The 20,242-nt window shown below is 34.0% G+C and overlaps 2 protein-coding genes and 1 long non-coding RNA gene across 4 annotated transcripts in view; 2 read left to right on the top strand and 1 right to left on the bottom strand.

The window, feature by feature from the left end:
- Window positions 1–917: 917 nt before the first annotated feature.
- Eif3d1 (eukaryotic translation initiation factor 3 subunit d1) lies at window positions 918–7,732 on the top strand. The gene is made up of 3 exons (XM_076808584.1): window positions 918–1,184; window positions 1,263–1,308; window positions 6,143–7,732. The coding sequence occupies exons 1-3, from the start codon at window positions 1,011–1,013 to the stop codon at window positions 7,609–7,611; spliced, it is 1,689 nt and encodes a 562-aa protein (XP_076664699.1). The 5' UTR covers window positions 918–1,010; the 3' UTR covers window positions 7,612–7,732.
- LOC143367112 (uncharacterized) lies at window positions 6,950–9,436 on the bottom strand. 2 transcript variants are annotated; one of them, XR_013084975.1, is made up of 2 exons: window positions 9,335–9,436; window positions 6,950–9,002 (listed from the first exon to the last, which is right to left on the bottom strand). It is a non-coding gene; the product is annotated as an uncharacterized LOC143367112 (long non-coding RNA). The 2 variants fall into 2 exon arrangements; XR_013084976.1 differs by having other exon boundaries at window positions 9,231–9,351.
- Window positions 9,437–10,386: 950 nt separating this feature from the next.
- Window positions 10,387–20,242, top strand: part of Magr (Iron-sulfur cluster assembly 1 homolog MagR) — a 72,807-nt gene continuing 62,951 nt past the window's right edge. Inside the window, exon 1 of the mRNA XM_076808679.1 lies at window positions 10,387–10,540. Within this exon, the coding sequence (XP_076664794.1) occupies window positions 10,460–10,540 (81 nt within the window). The 5' untranslated portion in view covers window positions 10,387–10,459. The remainder of the gene's footprint in view (window positions 10,541–20,242) is intronic.

Below are 20,242 nucleotides of genomic sequence, written 5' to 3'. Positions count from 1 at the left end.
CAAGATGTCCTTAAAATCTAAGAGCCAATAAAATATTTACTAACTAAATTCTCATTGGTGAATCTATTTCCTTCACAGTTATTGATTTTTAGAATCAAGCGTTTAACAACATTGCTTTGGAATTACATCTAGGAGAAGGGATCAAAGTGCAGTTCATTTATTCAAACACCCGTTTCCAAGCGGGTATTGATTAATTTATAATCTTGAAGTTTTCTCATTAAAAGAATCTCTAACTATTTTCAAACCCCTCGGGCTTGTGCGAACTTCGCTTTGTTTCTCTTTCCTATTACACTCGTATGATCCGTTTCGAACTTCGCGCTTCTAAAGTTTGTGTTGAACGCCGCTAGAGCGAGAATCGCAACTCGCAACAGTGGTTATTCAGGAAACGGCGTCCAATTCTAGGGAATGGGATCGAGGCCCATGGAATGCCGAAGCATTCTGCTCGATGAATGCACTCTGGTTTCAGACTCGCGAATTTGGAGAATTTAAAAGAAACTTTATATTCCAGATTGAATAAATTAATATATTTTGTACAATTTCGTTAACACGTCCTTACAGAGTCAACTCTCGCATTTGAATGAATAGATCTTCAATTTCGGTTGTTAACATAAATAATTACAATTTGTTTTTACAACGAACGTTTACATACTTTCATTAATGATAAATAAAAATTACAAGAAAAACCAACAACTTCGTGTAGTTCTTCGCTTTTTCTTTAGTTTATATTTCCCTCCATATCAAAAGCTATTGCTGAGCTATGTTCACATTACGGCAATGCAACAGTTCACATCACGACAATACAACACGCAACACCCCCAGACGGCCACACAACAGTTGGCAACAATATGATCTAGGGGTAAAAATTTTAGGAACTACTAGAACGAGACGCCACAGTAGTTAAATCAATATGAATAAGTCTTTACGTTTTATCGTAATGGCGTTGCCGGTCTTTCCGGCAAACGAGTCGTGTCATCGTGTCCCACGTCTCTAATGTCGCAGGATTTTACAGAATGACGGACGACGTAGTAATTTTGGACGATCCTGTTCACAAGGAAGAAGAGGCAGCTCATTTCCAAGCACCTGCAATTCAACATAATCCCGACGGATGGGGTCCCTGTGAGTTACCTGATCAATTCAAGGATATACCGTATCAACCATTTTCGAAAGGCGACAGATTGGGCAAGGTTTATCATCAACTTTTTTCTATACTTTCATTTTGCAAATATTTTCCTATACACATGTGTAATTAACTTTTATCGTAGATATCTGACTGGACCACGCCGGCTTTTCAAGATAAAAAATTCCCAAGTAAGTATAACCATTACAAAGATTTCAATTTTCTTATTGGCGATTACATCTTCAGTTATTTACTGCAAATATAATAAATTTATTTTATTCATTTCTAATTTTTTGTAAATTCAGTTCATTACAAATTTTTAGCAGTATAGGAATTACTTCATAATTAAAAGTCTTTTAACCAACATATACTGCAACATTAAAAATTAATTATGCTTTGTGTGATTAACCTGTGCATATCATAAATTATATATTTGTACTTCTATTAATCAATGTAAATAAGGAGGAATTATAGTAACAGTTAACACTGTGGTTGTACATCAAGTCTGGCTCGACATCAGATTTTGTTCTAGCCACTCCTACGTTGAGACTAGTGTTTCTAAAAGTGTTTCTTGTAATATTAAGATTATATATATTTTGTGGAAGCTTCTTTGCGCGATCTATACAGGTTCTATAACTTGACAAGAGTTATTATAATAGTAGCCAGCACCATGTGTTATGTCCTAATTACGTTTAAGTTGTATCGATGCTAAATATGTAAAGTACATTAACCCTTCGTGGTCATACCTTCTTATAATCACAAGTTGGTCACACAGGGTTCACTGTACCCCAGCGTCATTTTTTGAGTTACCATTTTCGTATTTTTGAATCTTAACTTTTCCATGATAATTGTACGTTTGTAATACTTATACCATCATGGTCTAATAGTCTTTTTCTAGAAATATAAATTTTGATATGATAAAATTTGTAGTTGAAAATGAGCGATTTTCCACGTTTGTGGGAAAAAAGCAATTTTTTAATTTTTTTTCTTGCGATAAATCCTATTTGGAAGTCATAAAGACACGACATTTTAACTCGAAAATTATTCTTGGGGTATAATGCACCCCGTGTGACCATGAAGGGTTAAAATCGGGATAAATATGCAATATAATAGTACAAAATGAAAACAGACAGATCTTAAAGGGGAGTACGATAGTAAATTTATAATTAAAATATGAATGGTGTAGATCTAGCCAATTGGTATACTTCCATACTTTGTTTTCTGTGGAAATTGCTAAAGTGAGAAAGAAAACATTTTTCAAGAGGTTTTAAGCTTCCATAATAATTGCTTACATTTTACATAAACTATGTGCATCCAGTTGAAACAGTAAACGATAAAGCACTAATCACGCTGAATAAAAACTTGTTGGAAGTGATTGACAATATTACTATTACATTAAAAAGTGGGTAACTATTGAAATGTGAACATAATTATTTTGCGTTCACAAGGACAACGTAAAGCTTGTGTAATATATTGTGTGCACATAGTGCCAGGTGGAAGGAGAAAGGCATGTTAGCTTCATGAAAGTTGCAAGAGAAAGTCTGGACCGCACGCCTGTTCGGCAATGTTCTGTTTTTTTATACATTAATACAAGACTTAAATTAGATGCTGAAATAATGAAAGGAATGCAAACTACATGATGCTGACCAATAGTATCTAAATTTCTGTGGTCTGGCTGGAACAAAATGGCGGAAATAATTACAACCGCAAAGGGTCAAAATTACACAGTTCGACAGCCATCTGGGCTTGTAACATTCAATAGCCGTTTCTTATGTGTTTTCGGGCCTTGAAAACGAATCCGCAAACCGTTTGTCGCCATCACCCTCAGTTTTTGATAAATTCGATTTTGAAAAAAAAAACTGCAAATTTTCAACTTTGAACATCTTTTGTGTCGAAACGGTAATACTTATTCGGTTGCTTGTGCAAATTATTCTATAAGCATAAACAGAAATAGTAAGTCACGTTTTGTTTTCAACACAGAAGCGAAATAGTTTGGTAAAACGCGCGGTGCCGACAGTGGTCTGGGTTAGGTCTGGGTTAGCGTAACCCAATCGCTTAACGCACATGACTACCACTGTCGACAGCACACGTTTTGCCAACCTATTTCGCTTCTGTATTGAAAACAAAACGTGACTTACCACTTCTGTTGATGCTTTCCGATGGAAAAATGTCTGCTGCATCGCATGATATGGTCAGATTTCCTCCTAGACCCTTAGTTTTGGAAATAAATTGAAAGATATCTTCAAAAATGGGTGCATTTCGGGTGTCCTTTTCCCTTTCATCGTTGTTTAAACATATTTAAGTGATCATAATCCAATAATAACTTATAGCATTGTATTCGAGAGGGTTCATAGAATAATTTGACGCGACGAGCAACCGAATAAGTATTACCGTTTCGACACAAAAGATGTTCAAAGTTGAAAATTTGCAGTTTTTTTTTTCAAAATCGAATTTCTCAAAAACTGAGGGTGATGGCGGCAAACGGTTTGCGGATTCATTTTCAGGAGACGAAAACCTATAAGAAACAGCTATTGAATGTTACAAGTCCGAAAAAAGGTAAAATTTTATGGAACTGTGTTATTACTTCTATTCATTAATTTGTAATACAGTACTTTAGATCGTTTATGAAAATTAAGTTTATGTGAAAATTAGGATATACTACGGTATGACCCAACCACCGGAATGAACCAAAATTTTGAGGGATTGGGCGGGAGGGGGAGAGAACCTCTAATATAAAATATTAGCTGTGGGTAGTTGTTAGTTTCTGAGATATTAATAAAAAACTTTCGGCATAATACATTGAATTCTGCCTATACAAACGTTACTAATAAAGTCATCTCCTCACCGTCCACTGTTTCACAGTCATCGATACAATGTACGATATTCACCTCATCGCGCGATGCTTGTAACTGCAGTCTCATTTTTAGTATTCCCAAACTCACATCGATTCCAGTACCATGCTTTACGCGCCCGCAAGTGGGCACGCGCCCACCGCCCCTCACCTAGCCCCAACCAATACTAATACCCAGGAGAAGTTGGAAAGTGGAATGCGTTGTTTCGGAATAAGGGCAATGTCGTAACTTGATGATGAAGCCATTGTAATAAATATTGAAACTAAGTACGTGACAAAAGGGCAAAGGCCTCAACAACAATTGCACTTGGCTTGGTGAAGACCGGACGCGTCCAGTTTTTGTTACCGTATCCCTATATGTACATACATTTCGAGGCCGATATCGTATATTGTATCGTCGGTTGTGAAACAGCGACGGCGACGAGAAGATGGTTGGGTTAGTAACGTCTGTATAGGTAGATTTCAATGTATCATGCCGAAAGTTTTTTATTAATATCTCAGAAACTAACAAATACCTGCACCTAAAATTTTATATTAGAGGTTCTCTACACCTCTCCCGCCCAACCCCTCAAAATTTCGGTTCATTCCAGTGGTTAAGTCATACTGTAGTACAGCCGAAAATTATCTTACGGAGTTTCGTGTTTATATAAATTAATATTTTATGGGTCATAAGTTTAAGACTAAAATATAATGACCATGTACATTAGGATTGTTAATTTTATGGGTAAATTTAAAAATTTTGAAAATTTTAAAATCATTAGTGACAAAGTAATGCTGTTTGCTGTTCCTGAATCCTAAACTATCTTCAGAAATTGATTTGAGTGAGGCTTAGCTACTTGAAATTACAGTTGAAAAAAGTGAAAATTAAGTAAGATTTAACTACAACGTACATACTCATATACTGCTTAAAATGAGTTTTGCTTACATAAAAGCATGACAATGAGAATAAAAATATGTGGAAATTAGTATTTATTACATTCACATGAAAGTGTATGGAAATGGGTATTTATTACAAAATAAAAATATATGTAACTTTTCCTACAGATCTAGCCATATGGCATCTATGTACTAAATTTAATGCTATTTAACAAAGTCCACCAAAGAAGTGAGATATCTTGTTTGCTTTTGTTGCGGTTTATAAGCTCGATTATTCAAATTTTTTTAAATAATTTTAGTAAGTTTCGTATTTTTTTATAATTTCAAATGAAATCCCAACTAGGTAAATAATGTATTACACAAAATTTAAAGGTAGTGGTTAATTTTATATCTGAAATTGTGTACCGTTTTTCCACTAGTCGTTTTTAAGATTGAAACTGACAAAATTGACACACCCTAATGTACATGCAGTATGATGTATCAGGTACATATGTACCTTAAATTTGTAAATTAGGTACTGATTCTTAAACATATTTACAAAGAATATTTGAATTGTTATTTATACCAATGTTATTTGCAAGGCGGATATAAATAGTGCAAGAGGTATTAATGTGTTATTAGTGAGCCATACTTAAACAATGGCTCTAATTATAGTAAACTGATTATGTACCAGCATACATACATCAATAAAATTATGGTGGTGGTCAGATATATTAGCCGATTAAAGCGAGTGAGAGGTACCTCCCACCATGTCGTCTGCATACCTCGGCGCTCCTTTTCTTAAAGGGTCATGCATCATGATACAGGTTTCATGATACATGTTGCTACGTCTGTAGATCGGTTTCCGTGCTTCAGCATCAGAAGCGGAACTGGTATCTTGCTCGCCAGCTAAGTGCGTGAGCAGGATGCAAGTTTCATGAAACCTGTATTATGATGCATGTATCAACGTTTCACTGCAACATGTATCAGCGTCTGGAGGGCCCATAACATTCTCGGAGAGGGCCGATTTCCTTACGATCTCTGTTCGCGAAATCGTTCAGATCGGCCAATATATCTGATGTCCACCATAGGTGTATCCATTAGTAATTATTGTATCCAAGTAATTATTTATTTTAGTATAAAATGCTTCTGAGTGTTCCGTTCATAATACATTTTTTTGTAATAATATTCTTGCTGCAGATATATTTTATGTTACTAATGTAACCAAAACTATTAATGAAAAGGCAGTTTTTTTTATATTTAATCATACAGCAGGAATGGTTTAATTCTGCAATAATCAAATTTTTTTATACTTGTAGACAAATATACGTCGCAGTTTGGTTCAGGCAGTCAATATGCGTACTATCATGATGAGGATGAAACAACTTTCCACTTGGTTGATACGACCCGTGTCCAGAAACCACCTTATCAACGCGGTGGTCGTTTCCGCCATAATCAGCGGAATTTACGTGGCCGAGGAGGTCAACGTGGTGCATTGAGCCAAATACAGCAGCTTGGTAAACTAAAACTTCGCGAAAGAGAACGTAAAGGCCAAACAAAACGCTGGGGCAGACAGCAAGGTTTACGGAACCATAAGAACCAGCCACCAATAAAAATCCGTGATGCATCTGTTACCGTAAGACCAGACTGGGTAACTATTGAAGAAATGGATTTCCCACGGTTAGCGAAGCTATCTTTACCTGGTGTAAAAGATGGAGACGATATTTTATGTTGTGGTTCCCTTGAATATTACGATAAAACTTACGATAGAGTAAATGTCAAGAGCGAAAAACCATTACAAAGAATTGATAGAATCTTCCACACAGTTACTACCACTGATGATCCCATAATTCGTAAGCTTTCAAAGACGGAGGGAAATGTTTATGCTACAGATGCAATTTTGGCAACCATAATGTGTTGCACGCGTAGCAATTATTCTTGGGATATCGTAATTGAAAAAATTGGTGATAAACTGTTTCTTGATAAAAGAGATAATACTGAATTTGATTTGCTAACTGTAAATGAAACGAGTGCTGAGCCTCCTCAAGATGATGGGAACTCTTTAAATTCTCCTAGAAACTTAGCCCTAGAGGCAACATTTATCAATCACAATTTTTCTCAGCAAGTACTGAAGTCCAACGAACCCAGATATAAATTCGACGAAGGAAATCCATTTATTTCAGAGGAAGAAGAAGGCGATGTTGCTAGTGTTGCATATCGGTACAGAAAACTGGATTTAAACAATGGAATTGTTCTTGTTGCAAGATGCGAACATGATGCTGTGATGCAAGGACCTAATAACGAAACTCAATTTTTAACGGTTAAAGCATTAAATGAATGGGATTCAAAGTTAGCCCATGGTGTTGAATGGAGACAAAAATTAGATACACAACGTGGTGCAGTATTGGCAAACGAGCTACGGAACAATGCGTGCAAATTGGCCAAATGGACTGTCCAAGCATTATTAGCGGGTTCGGATCAGTTGAAGTTTGGATATGTATCAAGGGCAATGGTTAGAGATTCCAGTAAACATGTTATTCTTGGTACTCAACAATATAAACCAAATGAATTTGCAACGCAAATCAATCTTAACATGGACAATGCTTGGGGTATTTTGCGGTGTATTATTGATATTTGCATGAAGCAGAAAGATGGCAAATATCTGATTATGAAAGATCCAAATAAGCCAATGATAAGATTATATGATATTCCGGACAATACATTTGAAAGTGAAGGAGAGGATGATGACAATGATGATGAACCTGTTAATGATGCTTTTCAGAGTTAACAGCTGTCAAGCTTCTTTCACCTTTTCAGAATCATTGTCTTAGAAGTCAATGATTTGTATACCATAAACATACATTGCTGTAAGAGGAAAAAAACGGAATAATAAAAATGTTCCAATTAAACTTTTTGAATATGCAATTTAAACAATTTTCTAAAATATTCACCCCAAAGTACACCTCATAGAATGAAGTCTTATGTATTTACTTATGTAAATTTACACTTTAAATCCTTTGAGAATGTTATTCTTTACAAATATTTTCATAAAAAATATTAAGTTATAACCAGTCGAATCAAAATCATGATGCAACCTTTAAATGGGGTGATATCTCACCAAAAAAATAAATTGAAAATGTGGAATAAAAGTAAAGTAAATTAATAGCAAATTAAAAAAAAAATTAACATCAATTTTCAATGTTATAAGCAATTTTGCGGTAAATCTTTTTAGTAAATTTCCATCAATCCAGAGATGTAGATTCACCCCTGAAAGCAGTGACCATTACTTGTTATAAACCCTGAACAGTTCCTATTATTTTTTTGCATGTTTATACTTGTCTAATACTTTACATTAATCTGGGAACATTCGTTTTTATCCTGTTTTTGTATCAATTTTCCAAGAGTTTTAATTTGTTTCCATTTAAAAATCATTGAAAGGATGTATTATAGTTTTCGCGCATTGTACTCGGAGTTGCCACCTCTCCGGTTTTGGCCCGGAGACTCCGGGTTTTGAAGCAGATCTCCCGGCTTCGGTTTTACTGGAAAAATCTCGGGTTGTAGACAAAAATGAGATAATAAGAAATTGTGGTATTATAGAATGGTACCAATTTTATATACAATAAAAGTTATTAATTAAAAAAACATACACTTGTAAATTCTGAATTGTTTGAGCTTAAAATAATTGCACATCTATTTTCCGGATATTCGGGAACAAAACTTTTTTTGCCTTTTCCATCTCCGGGTTTATATTCGAATCTCCGGGTTGAAATGTGTGGCACTCCGGGATTTATATGGTGATAAGGTGGCAACCTTGATTGTACTACCATAAAAACTCCAGAATGAAAATATTAGAACACTCATGAGAGAAAAATTCCTTGGTACGCTTAATATGCAGGGTTCCACTTATAATTAACACTTAAATTATTTCCGCTGGAAGTAATAAAAAATGACTAACATTAAGAGCCGTTTATATGGTTTGAGGATGTACATATGTAAGTACATCTGGTAGTGATGAAAAAAGCCATCCAAGGTCATTTTGAAGGTCATTACAAGCCTTGAATGGGCTCTGTTTATCCTGGATCATCGACATTTTTTTTGCGTATTAACATCTATTTTTTATAGTGCGACGTTGTAATCAGCATCCACGTAATTTCGGGGACCTTGGTATGACATCATGACCTTGAAATGACCGAATAGAAAAATATAGCTAGTTCATGTGGCAAAAGAGTACGTTATGTACTAAGTAAATTTCATGATATCACTAATAACATCACGTAACATGTAGGGATGGGTAGGGTGAGAATATGAAATTGATTTTTCTCAAATTTCTTTTTAAATTATGAAAAAGGATATTCTAAATTAATTTTTACATAATTGTATTTGCCATAAAAAATTGCGTAAACATACGTATTTATAGAATTTCAGCTACAAATTAACCAGTCATTATTTTTCGCGTAGTTCTTTCCTTAAGTTAGCGTAAACTTATAGCGAATTCGGTACCTTGCACTTACAATTAGTGATCCTCTAGGGAATGATCGGTATAACCGCAGCCATCTTGGAGCAAAACCGGAAATAAACGTATCTATCTCTTTCTATCAGTATTTCTCTCTGTTTCCGTTAGTATTGCTGTCTCTTTCTTTTTTACAGTTTCTTTTTCTGTCTACTTCCGCTTTTGCTCCAACATCACGGCAACCATTCAGCGATGATACACGTTGTTCCGCTCACTCCCTAGAGGGTCACAACTCGCACTAACTCTGTACTGGTGCCAAAAAATGGCTTGGATTGGTTGATTCTTATAGAGCTATCTTCCTTTCTATCAGAAACAACCAATCCAAGTCATTTTCTGGCACCAGTGCAGAGTCAGTGCGAGTTACCGAATTCGCTATTACTTTCTGATATGTATACTAGGCGCCAGAATCGGCTTCCCTTCGGAAATTTGGCAACGTTGCATGTCACTAGAACCGCTGAATTTAGTGTTGGCTAGAACCATGATTTGTGAATCACGAGTGATCCGATCACGTTCATTCCCAATCACGGTGATTTTTCACAGTGATCCGTGATTTTCGTGATCTGATTGGTGCAGGCAGAACAGTGATTCGCGATTTTCGTGATTTGATTGGTGGAAAGCATAACTGCTCTTTGCACGCGCCACATAACCCCAATTTCTAATTTCTCTTAAAACATTCTCAAGGCCTCACTGTGCTTATAGAATCTCAGTTGTATATTTAGAACCAATGTAATCGTTCTTGATCTATTTAAATTAACGAATATATCTTCACTTTAGTTAAAAAGTATAATGTATATGTGAATACTTTAGCCATTCATCAGTGCGTGCACACATTGACTATTTATGAATGTGTATACTAAGTATATATTCGCTGAATTAACACGCATTGACTGCAACACAAGCTATATTGAAGTATTTTATAAAAAATAATTCAATCAAGATCGAGAATTACGATCACAGTAAACAATTCACTCAAGTTAAGAAAATCACGATCACTGTGATAAATCACTGTTAGTGATTTTGCACTCCATCCCTAGCTGAGTTATGCCTAGTGACATGCAACGTTGCCAAATTTCCGAAGGGAAGCGTTTTGACGCCTAGTGTATATGAGTATGACATTAAAGTCAAAATGTCGTCTGTGGTTGCAACAGCGACAGTCCGTGCTATCAAAGGCAGAAAAATATTTTCTACTAGGGCTGCACTTAGTTTAGTAAGTAGATAATTAAATAGTATACTTTCATTAATTCTATATCTTCACTATATACCGATTATTATTGGTAGGTAGATAAATGAAATTCATATTTTTGTTAAATTAAGGTTAGGTTTTAAACTTCTATTGAATTTACATCGACGTTTAACTTTCGTTTCGAATAGAATTTATTGCTTTGAATGTAACTTCTTTTATGATTTGAGTCTTAAGCGTAATAATTAAAAATCTTAGAAATGACCATTCTCTGCGTACTTATTTTTAATTTTTAATATATAAGTGAGAGTATTATCCCTTTTATTTTTTGTGTTTCGTGTAGTCAATATTCGGGTAAACTTTTCCTCTGGGAAACACAAAAATAACAATTTTGAGATTAGGAATCTATTGAGTAAAAAGTTATTAAATAAAAGGGACTGTAAAATTTTGACGTACAACCCCTGGCAATAAGTTTGGAACCAAACGCAAAAATACGAAACTAATATATAATATGCAACGGTACACATATGAAATGCATGGTAATGTTAAATTGGTGTGTTTTAAAGTAAAAGTACGAAAAATAATTAGGAACTTCGTTTATTATATAATAAAAAATATGGAAGAAACAAAATGTGGCTTGAAAATAAGTATGGAACGCACCAATGTTCTGGAAAAAAATTGGAACATTATGAATTTGCGAAGAAATTAACAATAATTTATTTAATATTTATATTTCTTAGTGTTTTGTGACATTGCCACTAGCACGTATCACAACTTATATACGTTTTGGCATCGATATAGGGTAACTGTGCCAGTAGTCTGCCATTTAAGGGAAAGCGGAAATTCATGTTACACGTTGTTATTAGTAATATACTATTTTTTAAATGCGTTATTGACAGTTAAATTCTTTCAAGTATCTATTTTTCAAATGTGTGGATGATATTTTTAATAGTATAACAATTTTTATTTAAAATATCTAAAATACCCAGAAATGTCCTTTTTACCAATAGTCAGCCAGTAAAATCCTAACTCCAGCCTTTCATATGCCAGTAGTCAGCCAGGTTCTTCTATCAGGTTATATATGTATCTGCCACCTTAAAGTATAGTTATTATTAATCGTCAGAATGTTAAGTAGTTCAAAATTCATGATGTGTGTACTAAAAATTTAAAATTTTCTTTTTTCTGAAAATCCTAATTATTTAAATTGTAACGACCAACTACTAAACCAATCGTCTAGTCGGCAGTCGTTTTGTGTTCGTTTTGTGGTTTAGACGACCGACCACTGGTTTTACATTAATTTTGGCGGGAAACAATAAAAACGGATGATTCAGGGAAGTGAGCTTTATTTGTTTGGTAAATACGGTTCAAATTGGCGATTTCTTAACAATATACTGTAGCCAGCCGGGGTGGCTGACTATTGGTTTTCTTTATATTTTGAATGCCAATAGTCAGCCACTTCAAAAATACTTACTAATCTAAGTTTAAATGCAATTATAATTTCACGAAAAGTTCATTCGAATATTATTAATCGCGTATTCAAAATTCGAACATAAAAAAACTTCGTATTGGTGTTGGTATACACTATTTCCAAGTCTCACCTATAGTACTAAATTAATTCAAATTTACTTGCCAGTCGCCATCCATCCAATCGCCAACACAATAAAGCTTTCTGCAGTTCATATTTTTACCGCTAAAGGCATGAAACTTCCCACATTCGAAGGAGAGAGTACACTGATCATTGTTTCGTTTAAATATAAAAGATTTCATTCCTAATTTCTTATTTTGAAGCAATTTATTTCCGAAAAGGCTGACTATTGGGTAGGGGCCGAAATAAGGCACATTTACCCTAATCAAGTTTCCACACTGTGATGGCAAAATTTGTTTCCATGACAGCTTAATGGCTTACAAAAGGTTATTTTTAATTTTTGGTTTTTTGTCACGTATAAATTGTTTCCAGAGTTCCCACAAATTTTCAATTGGATTTAAGTCTGGGCTATTTGCTGGCCATTTTATGGTTCTAAAGCCTTTTTGTTGAAGGTAGTTTTGAACTATTTTGCTTTGATGAGAACTTGCATTGTCATGTTAGAAATAAAAATCGTCCGAATCCTCGAACCACTGATCTAAACTTGGTATTAAAAAGTGTTCTAATATATGAATATATATTTCAGAGTTCACATTTTTAAACAAAATGCGTATTTGTCCAACTCGTCAAGCTCTCATACAGCTCCAGACCATATACGACTTTGGATTTTTTATTTTAAAATTCAAACAATCTTCACTAAATTTTTCAGTTGGTGTTCTCCACACGCAGTGTCCTGCATCATCTCCTCCTCCGATGCATACATGCGATTCATCGTTGGAAACAACTTTACTCTAATCTTCTGTAGTCCAATGTGTATACTTCTTACACCATTCTAAACGTTTCTCTTTGTGTTCCTTGGTGAGAAATGGTTTTGTCTTTGCTTTGTAGAAAGAATACCCCATTTCATGTAATCTATTTCATAGAGTTCGATGGGATATATTCTGTGCCCACTTTTCATTAATTTCGTGAGATGTGACTCTTCTCATTTTCTTTACAATCCGTCTTAATTGTCTGTCACCTATTCTTGACGTTGAGATTCTTTTGCGATTCACCACACTGCCTGTCTCGTTAAATTTTCCTTTTATTTTACTTACTGCACTTCAGCTACAATTCAAAATTTCAGCTACTTTTTGCAAAGTATTGCCTTCTTTTAATAATGCAATTATGCGTAACTCTAAATCGTTAGATAAATGTTTGCATGGTGGCATGTTTTATTCATTCGACTTGCTTGATTACTGGCTCAAGATACACTGACTTCCATAGATGTTGTAAACTTATGTTTACAGTATTGTCCCACTCTGTGGCACATGATCGAGACTCGCTAGTAAGCGAGTGCGGTAAACAGTGACAAAACATAAACATTAGAGTATCAACTTTGACATTGACTTTGTTATGAATCAGATTTCAGGAAAAGTGTATTGAAAAGAGAATAATGAAATGAAACCCATGAAGTAACTAACTAATATGCATGTACAAATGTCAGAAAATACTAGGTAATATAAATCTCCATACAAAAACTTCAAAAAAGTAAAAAAATTACGCCAAGTACATGAAAAAGGCGAGGACGAAAAAGAGTATCACAAAAAAATAGAAGGTAATAATAATTACAATATAAAGAAAGATGTGAAATAATATATTTATTCGTGTTAAAATATTTATTTGTATAAAAATATATCTGCTTAATATTATTTAATACCTTTTTTTCTTTATAGAAATAGCCATTTTTATAATTGGCGCAATTTTTGTATATAAATAATTTTGTAAAGCTATTAATTTACGACAATGTTTTTAAATGGGATTCTTATTGGTGGGATTAAAATGTCCGCGTTATGAGTAATGGAATGTATGATTATATGTACTTGCAGCTCATTTTGATTTCACAACTTTTTTTATATTGTAATTATTATTACCTTCTATTTTTTTGTGATACTCTTTTTCGTCCTCAACTTTTTCATGTACTTGGTGAAATTTTTTTACTTTTTTGAAGGGTTTTTATGGGGATCTCACTTCTTTTTACAAAGATAATTTGCATAGTAGGAAATGACTTCAGGTAATTTTTAATATTATATTTATTATTATCTTCTGTCTTTTGTGATTTATTTGATTTGATAATACTCTTTTCAGTCCTCGACTTTTTAATGTATTTGGCGTATTTTTATTACTTTTTTGAAGTTTTATTATGGGGATTTCATTTGCTCGTGCAGCAGGGTTACTTTCTCTTTCAGCTGTTGAAATAATTTTCTTCGTCTGCATTGTTAACTGAAATAGGACATATTTACTAATTATTTATAAATTATCACACGTGCTTATATGTCAAGATCATTGAGTGAATAATTGCGTCTGGAAAACCGTACCTGCAAAATTGTGCGTACATAGTCTGACGTAGATTACACTGTATCATCTTCTGCTTCGATCTGTAAATATATATATATATATATATATATATATATATATATATATATATATATATATATATATATATATATATAAAGCCACATTTCAATTATATACAACTTAACGTAGAACTTACTTATATAGAAATTATATACAAATAGAGTGACCTTTTGTCATAGTAAGTGTAGAGAGTACATGATGTGTCCGAAGGAGATAAGAGCATATGGTAGAAAGTCTTGTTGCAGGAAATTTAAAAAATGGTAATGGTAATTTAGCGAAAATGAACGAAGAGATTCAATATTTTTATTGGTGAATTGTAATATTGTTAATGGGAAACTAGTAAAATTAATGAATAGCGTAGCAACTACTGTGGATTTTAATTAAAGTATTACAAATGTCTTTCAGAAAAGATTGAAAAGCATCAAGGGAGATGTGTTTGTCAGCGTACTTTCTTCACTAATGTGTCTTGCTCTACATTACAACAAGCAGTCTGCCATAATTTTCTTAATTCTTAATGCTATGTCTTTAACAAATTTTGTCAATTTACCTTATTTGACAAATTTCAAGAAACTTTTGCGAAACAAGATGCTCTGCCTATCTAATCTTCTCCGGACAACCTCCAAGCCTGCACGTCCCCTTCATTTTTATCCAAGTCCTATACGTCTTCTTCATTTCTAAATATAAGCTTTACATAAAATCTCTAAATTGCTGGTATAAAAATATCTGTCAATTTAAATGCAATGCAATTTGTTACAATATATTATTTTGTACATGCATGGTACAAATTGCCAGAAACTTATGCGAAAGGAGATGCTTCTCTGTTGAACCTTCTCTGGACAACTTCCAAGTCTGCGACTCTAAATAAAAAATCTATTAAAAATTTTATGGCGACTTACCTTGTTAATTGAGACAATGGCGATACTTCCGATAACCGGTCAAACTCGATTGGGCTGAAAATTTGAAAATAGCTTCAGTTTGCATAAAAATAACGTTTGTGAGCAGGATTTTTGGCGAATCGAATTTTTTTTACCATTTCAATGTCGTTCCCTACCTTACCGGCAGAGCGGAGAATCGGATACAACAGTTATTCAGTGCATTCTCTTCATGATTCTCCTGTATATACGTATTTAATGTCATTCAATAATCTTTCGACGGCCCCAGCGACCGCGACTGATCTCTCTTCTAGGTAGACGAAGCCCCGTGCGTAAGGCTTCAGCAATAATAAAACATCCCCCTGAACGACCGATCACTATCAAGCTGATATCTCTTTCTGAGTTGATCTCTGTTTTATAGATTTTAGGAGATTAATAAGGAGAATGCATTGCATAACTGTTGTATCCGATTCTCCGCTCTGTCGACAAGGTAGGGACCGACATTGAAATGGTAAAAAAAAATTTCGAGTCGCCAAAAATCCTTCTCGCAAACGTTATTTTTATGCAAAATGAAGCTATTTTCAAAATTTCAACCCAATCGGGTTTGACCGGTTTTCGGAAGTACAGCCGAGACAATAATTCAGTCTCCTATGTATTGTAAAAACTCGTGACATTTCAAATTTGGACAACTTACCTTATTTGACACTTGGTATATATAGGTATGTGTACAATGACGGACGACGATCCCTGCCGAATAATCCCGAGAGTCGACGAACGAAGAACGAAACATGTGTTAGTTTCGTTTTGGCTGAAGGTGTGCGTGTAACGCGTATGTACGTATTATGTCGACGAAAAATTTCTTGGAGAAGAAGAATCAGGAGAAGAAAAATCTTACCGTTTCGGACAGATCCATGGGACGATATTACGATATCTTTGTCATGCGTGGACCGATTTTATTAAATTTGGTCTTATTCGGAAGCTTATATGCGGTTTACATGAGAAAAATGCCTTTAAATTTAAAAAATATTACAGGCGTGATGAGATATTAATGAAATAAGTTTCAGGTTAGGTTGAAATAGCCGTGCGACGAGTAAATGATAGCGGTAGTGACAGTCGACATATACAGAGTGTCTTTCATGTACTTGGCGTCGAGACGCTACTGCGTCTCTATATACTGAAAAAATTATTGTTAATCTCTTTGAAAATTTATAACGTTCCATATTTTTCCAGAACTTTGGTCCGTTTCCACTTATTTCCAAGCAACCACTTGTTTCTTCTATATGTTTTATTACATAACAAACGAAATTCTTAATTATTTTTTGTGATTTTACTTTAAAATAGGCGACATTAACATTACCATGGGTTACATAAATATACCGTTGCATATTATATATAAAAAATATTGGTATTTCTCGGTAGTTTCGTATCTTTGCGTTTGGTTCCAAACTTATTGCCAGGGGTTGTTTATTCTGACCCCTATGTGACCAACTATTATGCTTCAATTCGAAAGGATACTTTTGTTTAACCAATACTATACAACGTAGGCCCAAACTCACATCGGTTCGCTACCATGCTTTACGGGCCCGCAAGCGCGCCCCCCCCCCGCACTAATCTAGCCCCAATCAATACTAATACCCTGGACAAATTAGAAAGTGGAATGCGCATAATATACTTTATCGCTTTGTCATAAGGTAATTGAATATCTTCAAGAAAATAATCTACAGTTCTAGCAAACTGATGACATTTGGTTTTCCCTCTTACGTAATAAACAGTCCACTCGAGTGGCTTTAAATTCTCTTGCAGCCCAGGATAAGATTTGTGCCTACATTATCACTGCGGATTACCTGAGTATATAGTAATAATAATTATCTGCTTACAAGGCAAAAATTAATTTTTTCCTTTTCGAATGTATACAAATTTCACGATGACCAGGGTTACCTCTTCTCCGGTTTTGGCTCGGAGACTCCGGGTTTTAAAGCAAATCTCCAGGCTCCGGTTTTACTGGAAAAATCCCCGGGGTGTAGAAAAAATGAGATAATAAAAAATTGTGGTATTATACAATGGTATCAATTTTATATACAATAAAAGTTATTAATTTAAAAAAACAGATACCTTTAAATTCTGAATTGTTTGAGTTTAAAAGAATTGCACATCTCTTTTCCGGATATTTCAGAACAAAACTTTTTTTTTGTTTTTTCCATCTCCGGGTTTATATTCGAATTTCCGGGTTGGAATGTGTGGCACTCCTGGATTTATATGGTGGTAAGGTGACAACCCTGACGTTGACCCAAACCAGACTTAAATCCTTCTGCACAGGTACCACGATGAAAATTAAATATAAACATTAGCACGATGTATCAGTGTTACTCAATGAAAACATTCACACTGAATTATGTAAGAAGTTAATATGAAGGTTTGCAAACTATAAGCTCTTATGCATTTTTACGTGGTTTAATACAAGACATGGAAGTTATCGAAGTTCTATTGTTTCCATAGTTAGCAAATATGTTTATGGTCATGTTTATGTTCCTATTGTGAACGTCAGTATTATTTCTTAATATTGAATGGGCCTTTAATGAATACAATGGGTCATTTTACGCGATGTCGGACACTTTTCGGAGTAACATTTCGGATTTTGGTGCAACTTGGATATGTTGTAGTCTTTAGGGGTATATAAACATATCTCGAAGGATTTTTCAAAATGTCAAAAATTGTGGATGTTACAGCTCTTTGAAATATAGTGTTTACTTTTTTCCAAAAATTGTAACTGTTGAACTATCAAACTGATAAAAATGATCTTTTGGGTGCTTACAGTGGAGATATAAAAGTACCTAATAAAATTTATTTCACTTAATAAAAACGAATATTTGACCATTTATTTAGCAATTGTTCTTAACAAATGCAATTTTATAATTGAAGGCCCATTTTTAAACATTGGAAAAATAGGAGTTGAATGTGTCTTGACAGTCGCTTTCATATTGGTTAATCAAATGGATAGCATTCTATTTAAAAAACTGAAAGTCACCCTTGTTTCAAGGAAAATATTGCGAACACCAAAAATTGAGATACCGTAGTATGATGGATATAAAAAACAGTAAGAGTTTTCCTCCTTCAGTTTTTTTTTCAAATACTTACCATTTTTGAGAATCCTATATAAGAAAATCAGGTATAGTCGCTTGGCCGCTGCAAGTACCGCACAGCCCAACCAGTTGAGCCGGTGCTGGGCGACGCAGCGTTACATTCAATTAATTTTCATTTGGCCAATTTGAAAGTGTCCACGTTTTCGAAAAACGTGTCCGTAAAGAGGACAAACGGGGCTATATCCTCCTATTTTTCAAATGTTTAAAAATGGGCCTTCAATTATAAATAAATGATCAAATATTCGTTTTTATTAAATGAAATAATTTTTATTAGGTACTTATATCTCTACTGTAAGCACCCCAAAGGTCATTTTAATCAGTTTATTAGTTCAACAGTTACAATTTTTGGAAAAAAGTAAACACTATATTTGAAAGAGCTGTAACATCCACACTTTTTGACATTTTGAAAAATCCTTCGAGATATGTTTATATATCCCTAAAGACTACAACATATCCAAGTTGCACCAAAATCCGAAATGTTACTCCGAAAAGTGTCCGACTTCGCGTGGAATGACATTGCTATATTCGATTTTCCATTACTGACTACTATATTAAAATAATATTACACTGTATCTTCATTTTATTCATTAAAGTGCACTATTGGCTTCCCTAGGGATTTGGTCGCCAGCGGGCATGAACACAATGCATACTTATTAGGACCGGTCCTGACCAGAACTTTGTGTTTGTCAAAATAAGCAATGAAAGCTAATACATATCCTTATAAAATTGTTTATTAGACATAAAATATGCAGGGTGTTGCACCTGATATTGACATCTTGATATACGTCACTATTATTTTCCATAGTGAAAAATTTTTCAGATAAAGTTGAATGGCGTTAAGGGGGCATATTCTGATGTTATTAGATTTCTTGTTGGTGAACACGTAGAGTCATGTGAAGGTCAACTTTGTTTTTTTTTTTAAATTGGAGCATATGAATGTTAATAACAAAGTAGTAACCCATGTGTGTCGATAAGTTATTAGTTTAGGAGATATTTTAATTGAAATATTGTAAACCATTACTCTATTACTGTACTATCACAGAATGTGGCAAAGTATCATCCGATGCATTACACATTGTATGACTATCGTTATTTTATTGATTTCAAAAGTGTCGTAATGTAAGTAAATCGTCGTTACATTGAATCTTTTCTGTAAATAAAGCTAACATTTCAGTACGAGAGTAATGGTTTCGTTCCAGTATTTAAATTAAAGTATCTCCTAAACTAATAACTTTTCGGCATACACGGGTTAATACTTTGTTATGGAGGATATCGAGTTGCATCGAATAATGTATTAAAAAACGTATGATTCCATTTAAAAAAACAAAATCGACCTGCACATGAGCTTTACACGTCCACCTACAAAAAAACTAATAACATCAGAATACGCCACCCCCTAAGCCATTCAAATTTATCTAATATCTTTTTCGCTATAGAAAATAATAGTGACGTAAATCAAGATGTCAATATCAGGTGAGACACCCTGTATATTGAACTTAAATGTTTGTCACAATTAATTATAAGATTAAGGATTCAAAGATGTGAGGTATGATATGAGGTGAACACTTGAAGTATTTGTCTCAGTGATATAAGACAAATAATTGTAATTTCTGTTTTTATGAATTAGTATTGCCATTCAAATTACACTTCAGCGTGGTCCTTATATGGGTGAAATTTTTTTCCCTCGAATTTATGACGGAGCACCATCTCATTTGATTTTCTACCCTAAGAAACTATTTCA

Source organism: Andrena cerasifolii, chromosome 3 (assembly GCF_050908995.1).
Source record: "Andrena cerasifolii isolate SP2316 chromosome 3, iyAndCera1_principal, whole genome shotgun sequence".
In the NCBI taxonomy this organism is placed as follows: Eukaryota; Metazoa; Arthropoda; class Insecta; order Hymenoptera; family Andrenidae; genus Andrena; species Andrena cerasifolii.
The sequence above is the reverse complement of the archived record's forward strand: the minus strand, read 5'-3'. Positions and strand labels throughout refer to the sequence as shown.

Excerpts from the sequence above, each read along its gene's own strand:
- Eif3d1 (XM_076808584.1), top strand. The coding sequence starts at position 1,011 with ATGACGGACGACGTAGTAATTTTGGACGATCCTGTTCACAAGGAAGAA. Across the intron at positions 1,185-1,262 it reads AAGGCGACAGATTGGGCAAG|ATATCTGACTGGACCACGCC; the intron begins GTTTATCATCAA and ends CTTTTATCGTAG. Across the intron at positions 1,309-6,142 it reads TCAAGATAAAAAATTCCCAA|ACAAATATACGTCGCAGTTT; the intron begins GTAAGTATAACC and ends TTATACTTGTAG.